General features: G+C 51.1%; 1 protein-coding gene across 2 annotated transcripts in view; it reads left to right on the top strand.

The window, feature by feature from the left end:
• Positions 1-20,989, top strand: part of LOC144948416 (uncharacterized) — a 266,228-nt gene that overhangs the window by 21,975 nt on the left and 223,264 nt on the right. For both annotated transcript variants that reach the window (XM_078877862.1, XM_078877863.1), the window contains exon 2: positions 2,536-2,703. In XM_078877862.1, the coding sequence (XP_078733988.1) occupies positions 2,536-2,703 (168 nt within the window). The remainder of the gene's footprint in view (positions 1-2,535; positions 2,704-20,989) is intronic.

Genomic DNA, 20,989 nt, shown 5'->3' with positions numbered 1-20,989 from the left:
ATGAGAGCGGATGTTTGTGATACACAAGCTGAATGTAACATGGAAGAAGAAAAAAAAACGAGTTCACAAATCGTAAAAAAAATATTAAATTCCCCATCATAACAAGTGTAAATTATCATCCGAACAGTATACAGCTCAACCTTTTAAAGTTGTCCACCATAAACAGAATATTTTGAAGCGGCGCAATTTGTTTGAAATAGTCTCCGCGGAATATTCGTAGAGCCATTTCATTTGCAGCGCGATCATCAGAGTGCTTTCGAAGAACAATATCAAGCACAGGCAGCTGTTTTATTTACTCTCACGCATTGGCCACGTTATCAATACTTGATAAATATTGAATCCCACAACAAGAACATCCAACATCACACATACGCGCTATGAAATTGGCTAAACATCAAAGCCACCCTTGCACTGCTTATCAAGATAATTTGTAATAAAAATGTACAGCCCATTGTCAATCCACTGCTGGATGAGTGTCATCCCATGTCGTCTGGGTGGCGGTAACGTTTCAGGCCATGGCTCTTCCTCCCATAATTTATGTTTCCTGAAGAAGGGTCATTGCCCGAAACGTCGCCTCTGATATAATTTATTAAGGACACATTGTTCACGTCGAACGCGCCGAGCTCTTATGCGTGTTGGCCGCCCATCCAATCACCACCCAGGCTCAAAATCCCTGCCAAGCTTGCGAGACCGGGCGCGTGCCGGGCGCGTGCCGGGTGATTTGATCGCAGGCGACGGCCGTGGACGAGGTGATGGTGGCCGTTGTGTAGGCCCCAACGGACCCGCACGGCGTGGGGAAGTGATCATCCAGCAGTGGATTGACAAATTCTCCTACAACACGTGATTCGCTCACTGAAATGAATCCGGGTGGAGCTGTGGAAAACTAAAACTATTGAACTTTGTTTTTATTTCAACAGATAATGTATATTGCACTTCTTTCACACCGTACGTAGTCGACCGTACTAATCGGAGGTGCGGGGGAAGGACAACAAACTAAGCACGGAAATCCGTTCTGAAGAACTTAGTTAAGGTAAAGCCCAATGAGCTACAGAGCTCTCTTTCAGAAACGACCTGGTCACAAACGAAAGCTCAGCGAAGTGGCATATTAAGTGGAAATCTATATCAGGAAAATACTCGAAACGCATGTTTCTAAATGTGGAGGGAAAAACCAGAGGACCCAGAAAAAAATGAACACGATCACAGGGTGAACATGCAAACTCCAAATATACAGCAGGCGTCAGGGTCAGGATCGAACCCACGACCTCCTGCATACCAGGCGAGGTAGTTAACATCTCCTAGTCAACGTGGTGATGATGACAGAGACACGCAAACTCTAAATATATAGCAGGCCTCAGGGTCAGGATCGAACCCACGACCTCCTGCATACCAGGCGAGGTAGTTAACATCTCCTAGCCACCGTGGTGATGATGAGAAAGACATGCAGATGCGATGCCGCCAGTCTCAAGACATCGAAATCTGTGATTGAAACCCACTCGCACTGCATCTGCAGTTGTTACGGCTGGAGTACATTCGTTACGAACCGGCCGTGTGCACCATTTACGTGGTTGACTGGGTACATGTATGCACGCATTGTAAGTTGTGGGATTGTAGAATGTGTGTCTATGCGTACGCTTCGTGGGGTGTTATGTTCTTGGCAAGTGCGTGCTCAGTCATTACCGCAGACACCTTTTGGAAACGAGATGCTCCATCTCAAGGGAATTTTCCAGGTGGAATATCTCAGTAAATTTAAATGAAGTACATAATTAATGTTTGGGCTTAGGCCAAGTAATGATTTGTCAAAATTTGTGTTGAAAGACCCTCCACCACCCGAAATTGCCAAAAAACCTGTCACATTTGCAAGCGTTGAACAACACGCCAATTGTCAGTGTTCTATCCCACCGGTGAATTGAAGAACAATTCTCACGGCAACAGTTAGCAGCAATTAGATACGACGTTCCACTTGAAACTGCGCCAAGCATCGTCAGGAAAATCCAGGAAGTTAGAAAGAGAAGTCAGAATAATCACGCCATCTGACCCGGCTTCTTAAACGAGTGCCATTATGATTCTTACACCATTGGCTGCCAAAATCTACGCGTTTGACATAAATATGGTTAGTCCTCGCTTAAAACGCGCGGTATTCACACAACGTGTTTTTGCTATAACGCGGTTCTTACATTGGGGAACACTTCACACAACGCGCACTGTTATCACGTCGGGACGCGTTAAGCGAGGACTTACTGCTGTTTGTGTTTTAAATCGCCGCTGTGTGTGCGCTTAGCGAGTCGCGCTACGAACGGCCATCAACACCGGTCACAATTATCCGAAACGGTCCTGGGCCTCCCCTAGGTCGACTCAGCCTCAAACGAGTACCTGGCGCCGCGGCGTGCAAACATCGCCACACGGGAGACAAATGCGGCCGTGCGCGGTGCTGGCCACCCACCCCGTCGCGTGCCGCGCACTCGCAAGCGAGCACCACGCACCCACGGTCAAGTCCCCAGGCTGATCTGTGTTCTGTGTTTTTTGTTGTTCTCGCAGGCGAGCCGGTGGATCTGCTGAAATCCCTCGACTTCGAGAATCTCCCCGAGGGAATTTCTCGGACGACGGGCTTCTGCTCGAAGCGGCGCGGTGCCGGTGCCGGCGACGTGGCCTACAGCGTCTCGCGCGAGGCGCAGCTCAGCGTCCCCACCAAGCAGCTCTTCCCAGGTGCGGCGCGGGGGGGAGGGGGGCGGGGGGAGGTGGGAGGGAGGGGGGCAACAGGAGGAGGGGGCGGGAGGGTTGGAGCAGGAGGAGGTGGGGAAGGGAGGGTGGGAGCAAGAGTAGGTGGGGGAGGGTGGGAGCAGGGGGGGTTGGGCGAGGGATGGTGGGAGCAGGAGGGGGGGGGGCAGGAGGAGGTGGGGGAGGGGGGATGGGGGAGGGGGGAGGGAGGGGGGCAGCAGGAGGAGGGGGCAGGAGGGTTGGAGCAGGAGGAGGTGGGGAAGGGAGGGTGGGAGCAAGAGTAGGTGGGGGAGGGTGGGAGCAGGGGGGGGTTGGGCGAGGGATGGTGGGAGCAGGAGGAGGGGGGGCAGGAGGAGGTGGGGGAGGGGGTATGGGGGAGGGAGGGGGGATGGGAGCAGCAGGAGGTGGGGGAGGATGATCGCAAAGCAACAGGAAATGCATCCCATGGCGCTGTCAAATATAAAAGCAGGCAGCCGTTCAAGTCGTCGCAGGGAGGTTCTCCCAAATAAATGTTTGTTTATCTCTAAGATCCGACTCAAATGAGCACAGAGGAGGCCCTCAACCTCAAGTTTACAGCCCTCCGCCAGTGGTGGAAATTCCACGTTTCTATGGCGGGGGCGAGCACTGGCTCTGCTTCCAGTACGAATAACAGATTCACTTCAACATTGTTCCACTGCAGTTCACAGAACAGGAGCATGACACGAGCCCCCCCCCCACCATCCCCCGCACCCTATCATCGCCACGTCATAAGCGATGATGTTGTCATGTCGCACCATGCGGTCAGACGCACAAGAATGAACGACCTCATTACATTGTCTCCGTCACGCAACCATCGCGCCGTCGATGAACCGCGGAAAGCAATCAGCAAAGCAATTCCATCTCACGGGTACATCACGACTGATGTGCACCTTCGATTGGTGCATACTTCTGGCATTTAAAAAAGAAGATATTTTTTGTCGCGGAACAAAAATAAAAACGAAGAATAAAAAAACTTTGCTTGTCTCGATCGAGCGAGATTTTGTGATTCGATCCGACACGAGGATCGGCGGGCGTCGTATCGCACGATGCATAGTTCCGGAATTCCTTGAGGGGCCAGGTCACTCGGCGGATTGGTGCCAATGTCAGAGGCAATTCCGAGCCAAGCCGACTGAGATCTTGGATTCGAATCCCAAGGTTTCTCCCATCGGTGAGCGGTGATGGTCTGGGTCACCCATTGCTGCACACAGCCACGAGAAATGAACACCCTCCTTCGCGAAATTGAATTAATATTTTTTTGCTCTACTTAATTCAGTTGATTTATTGGCCCGAGGAAAACCGTTTCTTGGTCAAATTCTCACTCCCGAGACTTCCAAATGGAAATGCATTCGTCTTGAGACACGATGCCAATAGCACACGCATGGAATAAATACGTACACATGTGAAATGTATAATTTTCATGGCAGCAAAAGTGTGATGCCTGTACGAGACAGTAGAGCAAGTAGGCTTACAGGATATGCGTGCAATTGGGTTGGAGAGTTCTCAACCATACGCATAGGCTTTCTTTGGGCAATGCATTTTGTTCCCATCATCATTATCATCAACCATGATCAATCCGCTGCTGGATGAAAGTCTCCCCAAGTAGGTGCCACCGCCCACGGTTCTGCATTCTCACAAATCCCTGCGCTGATTTCATCGCTTGAATAACAGTTACAGGTATTCATTTTGTACGAATTAATAATAACAATACATTTAGGTAGTTGGGTGAGTCAAGGTAGTTTCTATCGGCCGTGGTCAGGTACACTCGCCAAACACTGCTGCGGTTACACGCCGTGTGCGATGAAAACGGAACTCATGTGTGGTGAGTTTATTTTCTAAACCCAGTCACTGATGACTGCACAAAAGCACCCCCCAATCCTAACTTATTATATTTAACAATTCATTCTGATCCATATCCATTGCTGGCACGATCAACGGATTGGAAAGCTTCCCTCTTCAGGCCCGATGGTGTGTTGCTTTCCATTGTGAAATTCAGTCTTCCATAAGCACTCCATCCTGCTCTTGATAAAATCTGTATTTCTTCACATTAATCCGGACATGCTTTCAAAAGTTGCCCAAGGTGTGTGTGTGTATATATACGCGTATTATACAAATGGTGTCCTTCCGACAATGATTGTATTCTGATTAGCAAGCTCTTGTTGTGCATGGAAATCAACAAAGTGGAACAGACGCTGAAAAGTTGCGCAAAGAAGAGTGGACAGATTATTAATTATTGGAAATAGAAAGAGGAGAAAACGAATCTTGTGACGAAACGCAACTGGGAGACATCGTTCTGACGACGACGGAGAATGAGTGAGCTTCGACAGGGAATGTCACTGGTATAAACGGTGGCCGATGGGTCGAGACTGGCGATGGAACGGCAGCTCAAGGAAGGAACGCGTCCAGATAGCTGACGGAGCGGTTGAGATGAGTAGCATCGCAGGAGCATGGGTTGATGCGATGGCATGCGGGAGACGATCCAGCAGTAGATAGACAATGCCTGCTGTTACTGATGATGATGATGATCAACACTTCATTCAACATAGCTGCTCCATTTGAAGATGATCAATTGTAGACATTGGGTGATGGAAACAATGGGAGATGGGATTCGCCAGGCTCGTGATGCGTTGTGCTAACCGGAATCAGAATATTTATTTATTTATCACAGATGTCCAGTCGGGGCGGGTAAGAATGTTACAACAGCAAACGTTACACAAACACGAAACAAGTACAAAAAAGGTGAACAAATCACCCAAAAGACAAACACAATACATCTCAAACATTCCGATCCTACCAGACAAAGCCCACTGAGGTATGAACTTGTAATTTTTTTTTAAAAGCGACCTAACCACAAAGGATAGCTCGACAAAGCGGCTTGTAGAGCAGCAGCAGTCTAAACAGTCTAGACGCGTGGATGGCTTCTACATGCGACACGGCTCCTGAGGAACCGAACGAATCAATCGTGCACGTGCGTGTATGCGGTAGTTAAACTTCTTTCGCACACCACGTTGCCAACCGTGCTGATCGGAGGAGCAGCGGTGTGCGCGTGTCTTCTCGTGCACTACAGTCACCCCGGGTGACGTGCTTGGACTTTCGCATAACAAAGGCTCAGTCCTAGCAGCAGCCTCAGCCGCACCAACCTTATCATAATAAAAAAAAACTCCTATCCAGGGGCCTACCCTGGCTCCTCCCACCTCAACCAGTATATATACAAGGTCGGGTCTCTTGAAATTTCTCTTTACTTGATACAGCAATCGTGCTGTGACGGTTCCACCTGAAGACGGAAGCTTGTGTTGCCTCCGAAACGTCGTGATTTTTATTTGACTTTTATTAATTTAATTTTATTTTTTACCTACGTGACTTTACCGAAAAAAACGAAGAGTATTTCGCAGAGAAAGTCGGTACAGTAAGATGCTTCTAAACGAAACACACGGAGGCGCGCTCTGGGACATGGTTGGGGTTTTTTTTCTCTTGGAGCTCGAAATGAAACTTGTAAGAGTCGCGTGTACTCCTGAAACATGGCAGGAAATGTTTTGGGCGCCTCAGCCTCTGCCAAGAAAACTTTTGCCAAAGTTGTTTCAAAATTATTTATAACTATTACTACGAAACGTGTGCGCAGAGGAATGTTACAACCACGGGGGAGTTTGTAAAGAGAAATCCGTGTAAAGAGATCTGCAGGTGGGGCTATTGGATTCGCGTTGCAGTAGCGAGCACATGTCTCTGCGTGGACTTGTGAGCAGACAGATTCCACGTTGATCATAATTCATCATTATAATGAGCATCATTGTTATGACATCGGTGTATGACTTAAAAAGTAATTTTAATTTTGTTGAGAATTTAAGGAACAAACTCAAGTAAGCAGACGATACTCCTCCCCCACGTGCTCTATGTCTCTCAACATGAATAAAAGTAAGTTTACGTGTTCCATCAGCCACACGTCCTTCTGGGAGCGCGTAAAACAAATGACAGCTCAACGAAGTGGCTTATCACGTGGTAATGTATAACAGCCAAATACTCTAAACGTGTGTTTCTAAATTTGGAGGGAAAAACCGGAGGACCCAGAATGTTTTTTCCCACGCGACCACGGGGAGAGGAACATGCAAACTCCAAATATACACACCTCAGGGGCGGGATCGAACCCACAATCTCTTGCATACAAGGCGAGGTAGTTAACATCTCGCCACCGAGGCAAGATGTTAAGTGTCAGTGACATTTGACTGAAATCGCTGAGATGTTGGGTTCAAGTCACTCACTCGCCCGCCCAATCGTCACTCACCCGCAACAACATCAACAACCATTCGCCACTAAGTGGCGGTGACGTCACCACGACGCCCGTGCCAGGCTATGTGCACGTTGAGGCCACGTGAAGTGTCGGAACGCCCGCTGGCCGGAGGTCACGGGGCAGACCCAGCAGGTGCCACGGGTCGACTGACCGAGACGACTGCTGGGCCCATGCACCCGCTCGCTCACCACGCAGCGGGTCACCCTGCAGGTGGCCACGACACATTTCTTCTGTCTGCCTCTGCCCCCCACACTGCCCCACCGTGGGAATTCCTCTCCCTCGTCGTTTCTCTCCACCGACCCCCCCAGCCCCCCAAGGCGCTCTCATAAATAATACGAACAAATAACGTCGCTCGATTCAAGCAATCGCGTTCACTCTCGTTATCGCTTACAAAATCATCTGCAGTGCTGTTTGTTGCTGGACGCTTGAGGGGGTTTGAGGGGGGGTCTGTGCTCAGTAACTGGTTTTAAACCCTCCCCTCCCTTCCCCACAAAATAAACAGAGAGAAGCCGCAGAGAGACACACCACGCTGGGCCAGATGGCGAATGACATCATACACCCCAACGATTTATTTTTTGTTAAAACTGAGCGGAGTGGAGCCGAGAATCCGCGTGCGCGATGTGTGAGGTGGCCGCGTGGCACGGGGGGAGGGCTTCACAGTGGCCGTAGGCGAAGCTCTAGAGCGGGCGTCAGCTGAGGGCTTCGGTTCGAGTCCGGGTTTAATCCGCGGTGGTTAAACCCCGGTTCTCACGTGGGCAATGGGGTTTATGGTTGCAGCTCAGTCACGAATGTCTGCAACAAATACGAAGACAACCCTAGTGGTGCCTTAACGGACTGTTGGGAGCAAGTGCTGTTAGCGAGCACCTATTAAGGCCGGCACAGCACACAAAAGGGGCGGGTGGCCAACACCATGCCCGGCCACCTTTGTTTCCCCAGTGGCGATGTTTACACACCGCACCAGGCACTAATTTGAGGCTGAGTCGACCTAGGGGAGGCCCAGGACAGGTTCAGATAATCGTCACTGGGTGTTGGCCGTGAGCGGGAATGGAACCCAAGTGGCTCCCCCCAAATGACTGCACACACGCACACACACAGACATTACATCAAGTTCGTTTTGTCGTTTAATTCCTCAGGTTTCAGTTCATTACCGAGTGTCCTCTCCGCAGAGCGGTCTGGGCAATGCCTCTCTCTCTTCTGCTGCTCACCATGTCTATCCGCACGTCCTTCCATGTTGAGCATCGTTTCGCATCTCTCAACTTTTCCTTCCTCTCAGTCTTTTCCCAGAAAATCTTCCCTTGATCACTTTCTTCATCTCACTCTCTCTCTCACTACCACCTACCCAACCGCCTCCTCCAGCTCATTCCCTCTCACCACCACCTGCCCAATCACCTCCTTCAGTCAATTCCCTCTCACTACATCTTGGTTAAACCCTCGTGACTGACATGGCAAGGGCAGCCTTGCATCCAGCAGTGGAATGACAAATGGCAGGAAATTATGAGTATAATAATAATAATACTCATTCAGATGTATAATGCGCACACCATCCTAGGATCCCAATGCTCAAAGCAGGAAACAAAAACAGAACCATGGCAACCGACCCAACTCGGGAGGGAAGGCCACTTTGAAGAGATGCGTTCCCAAAGCAGACTTAAATATATCTACTGACTCTGATTGCCCGAGTTCAAGTGGCAAAGCGTTCCATAGCTTGGGTGCCACGCTTACAAAAGCCCGATCATTAACAGAGCGCAACCTAGACCCTGGGAGTGCTGAGCCGTGGAAGATCAGAATATCTTAAGGACATTGATGGATTATATATAAACGTATTAGTTCCTGCAAGTAATATGAGGCGAGCCATTTTAAAGCCGTAAAGGATTAACACGTAGACTTTCGCGACCATCATCGGGCAAATCACCCGATGATGCTGGTTGAAATTACCAGCGAAACGTCGTACTACTCAAATTGTAAATGTTGTGGATTTACTCTCCAACACACCGGTGGGCTGAAGCAGTAACTAATTGGCGTTTTGGTTCCGTGACAAATCCCTCACTAATTAGCTGTGTCGGGTGGTGGAGGGTTCCGACACATTTTAACTTACGCGATCTTACCCAAAAAAACTTTATTATGAACCTTATAGGTTAATATCAGTATCTTAAAATCCACTCGGAATTTGACCGGCAGCCAATGAAGAGATACGAGGACCTGGTGTAATGTTCTCACGGAATGGTGGAGGTGGTGTGAGCACTCGAGCAGCTGCATTGCGAACGAGCTGGAGTCTGCCCACGACTTTGCTCGCTGTCCCAACCAGTGAGGCGTTGCAGTAGTCGAGTCTGGATAACACAAAAGCATGGACCAGTCTCTCCAAGTCAGCAGGTGACAGGAAGCGATGCATTCTGGCAATATTTCGGCGGTGGAAAAAGGGGCATTTTAACCACCTTAGATACGTGTGCCTCAAAGGATAATGACTGGTCAAACTGAACACCCATTTACGTTTCGAAACGTACCTTATTTCCCCTCATAACAAACATTCCCGTGACGTTTCATTTTGCAGGTGAGCGATTGCCACCACCGCTGTATCGAATTCTTCTGGCCAAAGTGCTCAACACACACACACACACGCAACGTAATGCCATAATTTTGTAAAACCAATCCGTTTTCTTCTTAAACTATTGGCGGCATTTTCCACCCAACGCCCCCGCCACTCCGATTTGAGGCTGAGTCGATCTAGAGGAGACCCAGGACCGATTTCTTGTTTTTTTTTTATTCGAGGCTCCCTGTGTACACAGACAACAAAAGACCGGGCCAGAGGTGATGGTGGGGGGGTGGGTTGACGGCCTCGGTGCAGCGTCCCCACGGGGGCGTCTCGACTTGGCCGAGGTCTCGGGACCCCCCCCCAGCCTGTCGCCCGCCGTTGGCCTGGAACAAGAGGGCCACCGCCCCACATCCTCCTTGGGCCCCGCTCTTTCCTCTTTAGGCCACTCCCCCCCCCCGTATACAGGGTCGGGCTGGGTTGGGTAGTGGTGGGGGTTGTGGACATGGGGGGAGCGTGTTTGGCAGCAGTGGTTGGGGTGGGCGGGGTCAGTAGCAGTAGGCGTGGTCAGAAGGGCTAGGGGTGTGGTCAGCAGGGATAGGGGCGTGGTCAGCAGGGCTAGAGGCGTGGTCAGCAGGGATAGAGGCGTGGTCAGCAGGGCTAGGGGCGTGGTCAGTAGCAGTGGGCGTGGTCAGCAGTGCTAAGGGCGTGGTCAGTAGCAGTGGGCGTGGTCAGCAGGGCTAGGGGCGTGGTCAGTAGCAGTGGGCGTGGTCAGCAAGGATAGGGGCGTGGTCAGCAGGGCTAGGGGCGTGGTCAGTAGCAGCGGGCGTGGTCAACAAGGCTAGGGGCGTGGTCAGCAGGGCTAGGGGCGTGGTCAGTATGGGGTAGGGGCGTGGTCAGCAGGGCTAGGGGCGGGGCGGCTAACTCTTACAAATGTCCAAAATCCCTCTTGTAGCTGATGGATTGTATTACATCTTAGATCGATTCAGGAAGCAAGTGCAGCAGCCTGCACACACACACAGCATATGATGCATTGGTGCTGCAGACACGCAGATGAAGGGCACCCCTCAGACTCGTATAGCCACTGTTAAATCCCAAAGGTCAGCCACACTGAGGCACCTGTGAGATTCGTAGGGTTCACTCTGAAATATGAAAGCTCTTATAAAGCCATGCTAAAGTGTCCTTGTTATTCTTACGGCATCGTTTATAATTCCCAAAGCTCAGAGAGCCAGACTATGGCTTCTTGAAAATTATTCGTGTCTTCACCTTTGAGCCCTGGGTATCATAGTGGCAGACATAGGCACATTTAATGATGTTCGAAGGTTCAATGGAATCGAAATAAATTTGGAGAAACTACAGAGAGGGTTTAGGGATAAGATGCATAGCGAGGCAGGCTGCGGCTTTTGCTTCAGGGGATACGGCTGTCTCTCGCTAATTCACATCAGGAATGTGTTCGCTGTTTATTCCATGAAATCCTCCGCTGTTCGGCCTCTCGCCAGCCCCCCCCCCCCCTTACCAGAGGGATCTGGAAAGAGTCAAGGTCCCATTCGCTTTGACGTAACGAAAACAACAAACAATCCAGCAGCAGAAGGCGTTCATTCTTCTTCCTCATCGTCGTCGTCGTCTTAAGCCATGATCAATCCACTGCTGGATGAAGTCCTCCTCCGCAAGCCATTGACATTCCTCTCGCAATGCAATAATCCGTCTTGCTTCCGCCCGAAGGATGGCGTCGTCGCTCCATCTCCCAAGTCGGCGTCCTCTTTGACGTGTTGCCTTCTTTGGCTGCCACTCACACACAGTCGCTAGATGTTAACTACCTCGCCTGGTCTACAGGAGGTCGTGGGTTCGATTCCGACCCTGACGCCTGCTGCTTTATATTTCGAGTTTGCAATGTGTCTTTCCGCGTGGGCACATAGATTTTTCTCTGGGTTTTTCCATCCATATTTAGAATCAACATCAAGCGTTTATGGAATTTGGCTGCTATACATATCCACGTGATAAGCCACTTCGCCGAGCTATCATTTGTGGCCAGGTCGCTTCTGAAAAAGAGCGAAACAGCTCAGTGGGCCTTACCTGCCAATATCAAAATGGTAAAAGTTGTTTACTTACTTTTTTTGCATCCACTTACAAAATCGCGTCTCCATCCTGCGTACATTCTCTATTCTGCATGTTGCTCGTGTTGTCCATCAGTGAGATGTCGAGCGTGCACCTCTCCCACGAGTCTCTGCCACACTCTTGAGCTTTTGATCCACGTTCTTCATCAGCGGTCGTCTGTCTGCTCTGTGCGACACGGCGGAGCCAAACGCCAGGCACGGTCGCGCATCACGAACCCTCCTATTTCTTCACGAGCCAAACGAAAGTCAAGATGATTTCCTGCTCAAAATTAGCATTTAGAAGGTGCTCAACCGCCTCTTCATATCCCTGAGCTCGTGCTGGAAATTCCACATTCCTATGGTGTACGTATACATGTTGAATTTCTTTCGCACCGTACGTAGCCAACCATGCTCATGGTGGCGGCGGGTTTTAACCCACAAGACAACCACCGTCGACTTTCCTAGAAGCGACGACGATGGGCTGAGTCAACCCCCCTCCCCCCCCAACCAGAATGTTAACTCACAACCTTCCGATTGTGAGCCACTCGCTCGACCGCTGAGTCACCTGGCCGGGTACCCTTCGCCAAACGAGCGGCATAACACGCGTCTCCTTTCTGCTAACAATGTGATTAACATTTGAGTGAGATCGTGCCTTGACCACAACACCTGCGGTCGGAAAGCTCTCTTACTCTGATGGTGCATTGTCTTTGAGTTGTGCGCCTTTTGGCGTCATCTGGTCCAACACCATGTGAGGCTAGGCTCTAAGAAAAGCTGTCTCGGGTGTGGACCAATCAATTTCAAGGACAGTGCATATCATTATCAGAGTTGTGTTTTTGTTTGCATTCCGACCGCAGGTATTGTGGTCAATGCAAACATGACTCCTTGTAAAAAAAGGTGTCAGTTTTGTTGCCAGATAAAAGGGTTAAAAACACATTGATCATATTTTGCTTCTGGCAAAGGATGTTCCAATGGTGAGACATCTTGGTTTCCCGAGTTCTGACCTGGTTAAGCAATAGTTTACCTGAAAGAATTGCGAACCCCTAGCTTCGACAAGGATGCCTGGGTCTCACCAGCATCGGGCTCGTACACCATCACCACCATCGGTAAAACCATCGCCTTCGGACCACTCTTTAAAATGTTGCCGAGCAGGTGAAATGGGTTGCGTTGCAATGATGATCGCCAGTCAATGGTGTGTTCACACGTGCGTGTTTCCCTTGGCCGGAATTGTGCTTAGGTCGCTGGGTTCCTTAGTGTGTGTGTGCGTGTGTTTCGTTGTGTGTGTTCGTGTGTGTGTACCGTTCCAGCCATGGGGAGCGGTGGTGTAGCGGTTAGCGCGCTGCGCTATGAACCCGGCCACCCGAGTTCGATTCCCGCTCACGGCCAACACCAGTGACGATTATCTGAACCGGTCCTGGGCCTCCACTAGGTTTACTCAGCCTCAAATGAGTACCTGGTGCGTTGTGTAAACATCACCACTAGGGAGACAAAGGCGGTCGGGCGTGGTGCTGGCCACCCACCCCCTCGTGTACCGTTGCGGCCTTCATAGGTGCTCGCTAACAGCACTTGCCCCTACAGTCTGTTAAGGCTATATGGGGATCTTTATTACCGTTCCAGCCTTCATAGGGGATCTTTGCCTTTGCGTGTTTTTGTGTGTGTGACATGTCCATTTGTGTGTGTGTTCATGCCTTCATCATCATGCATGGCACCCGAATCCAATTGAAGTTTTTTTTTGTTACATATAAACTTAACTGTACTGCAAACACAACTCTATCTGACGTGGGGACCTTGGTCTCAACAATATTACAGTCCGACTTCTCTTCATCCGAAACTCAGTTATTCACAGGATCTGTAAGATATGTAAAAACTCCCATTCATGTTCCTTTTTTCTGTTACCATCCATCGTTTTTCCATCCAACTTTACGGAACAACTCTCTATTATCCACACATGTGTTTGGGGTATGTAATAGAAGTCGCTTTGAAGATGTATCCTATTATCTGCGAGTTATCCGCATTTTGTAGTTGTTACTGATGAGGTAGAGTCAATTCCTGGATAAGCCCGCGGGGAATAGAATCGCTACGTTCATCCCTCCACATCACTCTCCATGAGGGCAATATACACTCGTGGTCTGGTAGTTGGATCTTCACATCATCATCATCATCGGTGATGATCCATACAAGTTCGATTCCCCGACATGGCAGAGATCAGTGGTGAGAAATATCTCAGTCGGTATCTGAGAGATTTCCTACCAGCACTCCCACCATCCCGCATTGACTGACCAGCCTGGTGAAGTATGGTCAAACAACCGCCGTGATTGACACGGTGTGGGGATGCCTTCATCCAGCAGTGGATGTACAAGGGCTCGTAATTATTATTATAAATATACAACGCTTTCTTCGGTTGACTTAGCCAATCGTCATCAACATTATCGTGAACGACACCAACAAATATGCATTGAGGACTCGGTGTCTGCCATGGGAACGTGGAATTTCAACCGCTGGCTCAGGAGCCAGCATCACAGATGATTGCTGGCACGCATTCATCTGAATCAGGGGCACACATTGACTTAACTTATATAATGCTGCAGGGCCAAGCCAGTCTGGTTTTGTGAAATTCTTGATTTGTGGCGTTGAGTCTCATTTGGCCCCAATATTTGAGCTAAGACCCAGCATCTGCGATGCATCTGTTTGGCTTTTCCTCTTTCTCCCTCTCTCTCCAACTCTCTCTCCGAGTCGAAAATAGACCAACAAATAATACTAAAGAACTGTAAAAGTACTATTCCATGGTTCTTTCGGTAAAGTCACGTAGATATAAATAAAATTAAAGTAATTAAAATAAAACGTTTTTATTGTGTTGCGATCGAAACGTCGTGAGTTTTTTTTAAAAATATATTTTTCTATTTTTATTTCATTTTCTATCTCCGTGACTTTACCGAAAGAAACATAGAATATGCATTCCTGCAGTCACAAAAGCTTCATGTAAAATTACTGTGCTTGATAGAAAAGCAAATTCTGAACCAAGTTGAGACATGACACACAAGTTGAGGTTGGATAATATAACGGTAAAAAGTGAATTGCGGTGAATGTAACGTCTTCCTCATTCACTCAAATACGAGGATCACCTTGAGTAGCCCGTCTTAAAGTGTGCATCAGTCAGATGTCACGGTCAAAATAAACCTTTTAAAACAATTGCAAAACACATTCTCATACAAACAACTTTTTCAAAATATAATTTAGTATGTTGCAGGTTTATGTTATGCCATGTTTACAATTTAGTAAGGAATGCAAACACGATTAGCTGTGTTGTATATTAAACACAAAATCGTTATTTAACATTCGACCGTACATTTCTAAAGCGACGAAACAATGAACAGTGTTTACACAGTTCTGGGGACTATTAATTCAATGACTGGGTGATACTTATCTACAGATACACTTTAAGGGGCTATTCTTTTGCTTAATAATTTCATGGGGCCATATATCCCTTAGCTCAAGTATGCACTCTTTCACTACTCAACTCTCCATATGTTTTATCCTTCGTATATATATATCTACTGGCTTGACTACCCGGCTTCGCCCGGGACTTGGATTCACCACGCCCGGCTGCCTTTGTCTCCCCAGTGGCGATGTTCACACACCACACCAGTTACTCGTTTGAGGCTGAGTCGACCTAGGGGAGGCCCAGGACCGGTTCACATATTCGTCACCAATGTTGGTTCTTAGTGCGGTGCGCTAGCCTGGCACCCAACAAAGATCACCCCGCGTGTAGCCTGTAACAGACTGTTGGGGCAAGTGCTGTTAGCGAGCACTTATGAATGTGTAATGCGGGCGAAAGCGACCTTCCGGATGTGACGTCACGAGGAGGCGGAGCCAGGTGACGTGGGTGAAAGGTAGGGGGTCCTTAAGCGGGTAAACCGGAAGGAGAAGGCAGTCGGGGTGTGAATGGAAAGGTGTGGGGCTACGCGGGCGTACGAGCCGAGGGGGCACCGTGAGAAGCGGGAGCCAACCCTGGGAACAGTAGGGAGCTACTGGGAGGTGTAAAGCTGCAGATAGAGATAGGCAGTAAGGCTGTGTGTGAGGAGCAGCGGGGTGGCTGCCAAGAGTCGCAGGAGCGACGAGAAGGCGAGACAGCACGAGGCTGTCAGAGCTGCAGCAGGAACAGCCAAGGGAGCTGTGTGAGAGTACAGCAGCGGAGCTGCTGTGGGGCTGCAAGAGCGACAAGAACAGCAGCGGGGCTGCTGATGTGGACTGGAGTGACATCGGAACCAGCACAGAGAGAATAAGAGAGACAGCCGGAAGTGAAACGGCATGTCTAAGCAAGTAAGGAAGAAAATTCCCCCGGCGCCAGCATCGGCTTCTTCGTCCGACGACGACGAATTCCCTCCGACCACGGATTCTGCTGGGGTGGTGGAGGAGAGCCCTGCTGAGGCGAGCACGGGGACGGGCGTGGAAGATGTCGGCGCGATGGCGGGTCCGTCAACAACATCGGACGCTCACCAAAGATGGCAACAGGTGGCAGAACAACTGGAGACACTCAAGGACGTCCTGGCGCATCTATGTCACCTCGTTACGCCAAGGACGACGATGGAACGAGAAGGTGCTCCACGGGCCGCCACGTTGCCTGCCCTGCCGCCGCCATTGGCCACGCGGCAAGAAGACGCCATCTTGCGCGCTCCGCGGCGCCAAACTGCCATCTTGGCCACGCCGCGGGCCGACGCCATTTTGAATTTGCCTCCAGAACAACCATCATTGGAAGACGGCGTAAAGAGGAGTCGGAGTCGCCACCTTACTACAGTTAAGGAATTCTCTATCGGGGGCGATTGGAGCGCTTTCGCCTGCCGATTTTTGGCGGCGGTTCGTTCAGCAAGATGGACCGATGCGGAGGCCTTGGAAGTGTTGCCGACTCTACTGGACGACGAATCTGTTCGATTTTTCCGTTCCATAACGGCCGATAAGAAGAAGACTTTATGTGGAGTTTTTGAGGAAATGGCCGACGCCTATGAGCCACCTGACGACGCGCATCGGCGATTCGCTCAACGACAACGAGCACCCGAAGAATCGCCCGTGGCGTTCAGGGGTGCGGTGTTGGAGCTGGCCATGGCAGCATATCCTGACACGCCACAGGATCTGCTCGAGCCTCTCATATTGGGAAAAATGCTGGAGCTGTCTCGGGATCTGGGGATCCCCATGCCTGTGTGTGGGCATGAGAAGCTCACGTCCCGGGCGGCAGCAAAGTGTCTGGATGCGCAGTTTAATCTCCGTCGCTGGAAGCAAGTGGCGGCATGGACGGGTGGGCCCGTCAAGGAAGGAGGCGCGATGGGGTGGGACCCCACAAGGGCGATCTATGTGCCGGATGAGCGGGGTCCACAGGAGCTGACGGCTGCCTCCTCTCCATGGTCGGGACGCGGAAGGCCGGGGCCGCGCGCTACGCCATCGGGACGGGGCCGCCGGGATGCAAGACCTGCGCTTCGGCGCAACGAGGCCGATTGCTTCCGCTGCGGCCGTAGGGGCCATTACGCCAAAGATTGCTGGGCCCGCTTCCCGGGTCCGCCGCAGCAGGAGCCCACAACACCGGACAAGCCGACCAAGGAACCTCTAAAACAGGCATGTCGGCACGCACCAGACACTCGGCAAGGCTTTACACCTCACCCACCACCCTTGTTGCGCGATCCTATTGTTGTTGTTAAAGAAAGGCCATCGACGGGGCCTTGTCATTCAGTTACGCAGTGGCGCAAATTGGCACGGAGAGTTGTCGCGGCCGCTACGGGTTCGTCCACTGTGCCGGGGTCCATACAAGGTGTGGACGTGCGCATTTTGGTCGACTCGGGAGCGTCTGCGACTATTATATCGGATGTCATTTTCCATCTGTTGGGCATTCCGCCGGGGGCTGTGCGTCCGGTTTATGGGTCTTGCGTCGCTGCGAACGGGGGTAGTATGGGTATCGTGGGCCAGGTGGATGCTAAGATATCTATAGGGGATGTGTCGGCTTCGGGCGTTGTGTTAATATCGAGATCTTTGGCGGTTCCTTGCTTACTAGGCACGGATTTTTTGGCTAAGATGCCCATTTTGATTAAAATCAATGAGAATTGTATTGAATTGCCGGGGGGCCGTCGAATCTCGTTTCTGCCGTCGCCCTGGGGGCGACCTGCTTCGGCCGTACAGGTGCAGGCGCTGTCCGTCGCATCTGTGGACATCCCACCTGGTTCACAGATGCTTATACCCTTGCGGTATCGGAAGCCCCTGCCCAATCGGCTAGGAGCACAAGGGGTCTTGTTGTCACCATCCGCCACGATAACAACGGGATTGGCGTTAGTTGGGGCACAGACCATCGTCCGGCCGGATCAATTACCGGTTTTACAGGTGCTTAATGCGGGGGTGGAAAACATCCGTGTTCCGGCCGGTACGGTTGTGGCACATGCCACTACGGCGTTTGCGACGCGCGATTGTCCGCATCGCCGAGGAGTGGTCGCTGGTGTTTCCGAGCCAAGGGGTTCGGATAATCGTTGGATCGCTACCTTATGTGATGAAAATTCTTTCCTGTCCGTGGGGCAACGTGATGCGCTGCGTAAATTGTTGCTGACGTATTCGAATGTGTTCAGCTCCGACGATTTGGATTTGGGACGCACATCGTTACTTTCCCATCACATTGAGACGGGCGACGCTGCCCCTATTCGGTTAAATTCGCATCGGATGAGTCCAGCGGAGCGAGAACACGTTCGGGGGGCGGTGGAAGACATGTTGGCTGCGGACATTATATCGCCATCTAACAGCCCATGGGGCGCTCCTGTGGTCTTGGTTAAGAAAAAGGATGGCAACTTGCGATTTTGTGTCGATTTCCGGAAATTGAATAAGATATCGGTGGCAGATGCGTACCCCCTGCCGCGTATGGACGACTCCCTTGACGCATTGTCGGGGGCTAAGTTCTTTTCCACACTGGACCTCTCTTCGGGATTTTGGCAGCTTCCCCTTGACGAGTCCTCACGGGAGAAAACCGCATTCCGTACGCCGCAGGGGTTATTTCAATTCAACTGCCTCCCGATGGGATTGAATGCGGCCCCTGCTACATTTCAAAGATTGATGGAGCTCGTTTTGACGGGGTTGCAGTGGGAGACGTGTCTTATATATTTGGACGATATTATTGTGTTCAGCCGCACATTTGAGGAACATTTAACGCGGCTGGAGACAGTGTTCACGAGGATGCGCTCTGCCAATTTGAAATTCAAACCAAAGAAATGCCACCTACTGCAACGGTCCGTCCGTTATTTGGGGCACATTGTGAGTGCAGAGGGGGTGTCCACGGATCCGGAAAAGACGGCGTGTGTCCGGGATTGGCCGACTCCGGCCTCTGTGGGGGATGTTCGGCGCTTTTTGGGATTTGCCTCGTATTACCGAAGATTTGTGCCGGGGTTTGCGACGATTGCGAGGCCCTTGCATCTCCTTACGGGTAAAGGACGGAAATTTGTTTGGGGAGAGCCGGAAGAGGCGGCCTTTCGGAGTCTGCGTGATCTATTGGCTACGGCCCCGACATTGGATTATCCCGATTTTGATCGCCCTTTCATTCTTGATACGGACGCGAGTGACACAGGTATTGGGGCGGTATTATCACAGTCTAAAGGGGGCGTAGAGCGCGTCGTGGCGTATGGTAGCCGAGTCTTGTCGCCTGCGGAAACACGCTACTGTGTCACTCGTAGAGAACTTTTGGCGGTTGTTTTTTTCCTACGGCAATTTCGACCGTACCTTTACGGTCGTTCTTTTATTGTGCGTACGGATCATGCGGCCTTGCAATATGCACTTAAAATGGACCAGCCATCGGGACAGTGGGCACGTTGGTTGGACACGCTGCAGGAATTTTCCTTCCAAATTCAACATCGGAAGGGAGTGCGCCATGCGAACGCTGACGCACTTTCCAGATTACCAGGGCGCGACCCTTGTAAATGTGCGTCGGGGACGCATAGGTGTTCGCCGATTCTGAACCCCCCTCAGCCGCTTACGTTGGCCGTCGGGAAGTCGGATACTCCGATGGAACCGGGACCGACTGATGGGGTTTTGAATCTGCCGCGGTCTGTCTGGATTCGGGAACAGATGATGGACGAGTCGTTGTTGTCCATGCGGAAGCGGTCTATGAGGGACAATGGGAGTCCGAGTTCGGCTGTGGGGCCGCGAACCGCTCTCCGAGATGGTCTGCTTATGTGGCAAGAAAGGTTCCAGGAAAGCTGGCGTGTGGTGGTACCAACGTCCTTGCGATTTGAGTTGATTAGAACTCTCCATTGTGACACACTATTGCATTTAGGGGTGCAGAAGACCTTGTTGACGTTACAACGTCATTATTTTTGGCACGGCATGGCGACAGATGTCGTAGGGCACGTGCGCGCGTGCCCTGAATGCGCCCGGCGTAAGCCGCCTAAACATCCTTACGTGCCGCCTCTCCAGTCGATTCAGGTGTCTCGAGTCAATGAATTGGTGGCACTGGACATATTGGGACCCTTCCCACCATCGGCGAGGGGAAATAAATATTTGCTGGTAGGGGTTGAGTATCTCTCCCGTTGGCCGATGGCCTGGCCGTTGCCCGATCAGTCGGCCGCGGCCATCACCGACGCCTTTTTGTTTGGGTACATTATGGACAAGGGGGCGCCGGAGAGACTCCTCACGGACCAGGGCCGAAATTTCTCTTCTAAATTATTGGCTGAAGTGTGCGCAGGCCTTGGGACTAAGAAGATACGGACATCTCCATACCATCCGCAGACGGATGGTATGGTTGAGCGGCTGAACAGGACATTGTCTGCCATGCTTTGCCATACTGTGAGTGAACAGCAATCGGATTGGGATCTGCACATCCCCGGAGTGCTTTCGGCGTACAGGATGACGCCCCATGCGGCTACAGGGTATTCGCCGTTTTACCTTATGTATGGTCGGGAAAACGTGCCTCCGGTGGATGTGCAATTGGGTACTGGGGTGAAGGGACCTCGTAAACCACTCCCTGAATACATTCAGGACACGGTTCGCCGGGTTACGGAGGCGCGGGAAAACGCCCGCGTGGCTACGGCCAAAGCCCAGGCCCGGAACGAGCGGTATGCTCGGCGGTCTGAGGGGGAGTGCCCCTGGAAGGTGGGAGACCTGGCCTGGCTCCATTGCCCGCAGGTGCGGCCGGGGACCTCTCCTAAATTGCACAAACCTTGGCATGGTCCTGTGCGCCTCATTGAGGTTCCCAATCCACAGTCGGCGCGCGTTCAGTTTGGTTCTCGCCGTTGGTTTGTTCATACGTCGCGGTTGAAACCATATGTTGCTCCCCTACGTGATGCGTCATCTCCCAATGTTGCCTTGCCGGGGTCTGTTGCTGCTGACTCTGACTCTTCCCCGCCT

The sequence above is a fragment of the Lampetra fluviatilis genome, chromosome 49 (assembly GCF_964198595.1).
Source record: "Lampetra fluviatilis chromosome 49, kcLamFluv1.1, whole genome shotgun sequence".
NCBI lineage: Eukaryota > Metazoa > Chordata > Hyperoartia > Petromyzontiformes > Petromyzontidae > Lampetra > Lampetra fluviatilis.
The sequence above is the reverse complement of the archived record's forward strand: the minus strand, read 5'-3'. Positions and strand labels throughout refer to the sequence as shown.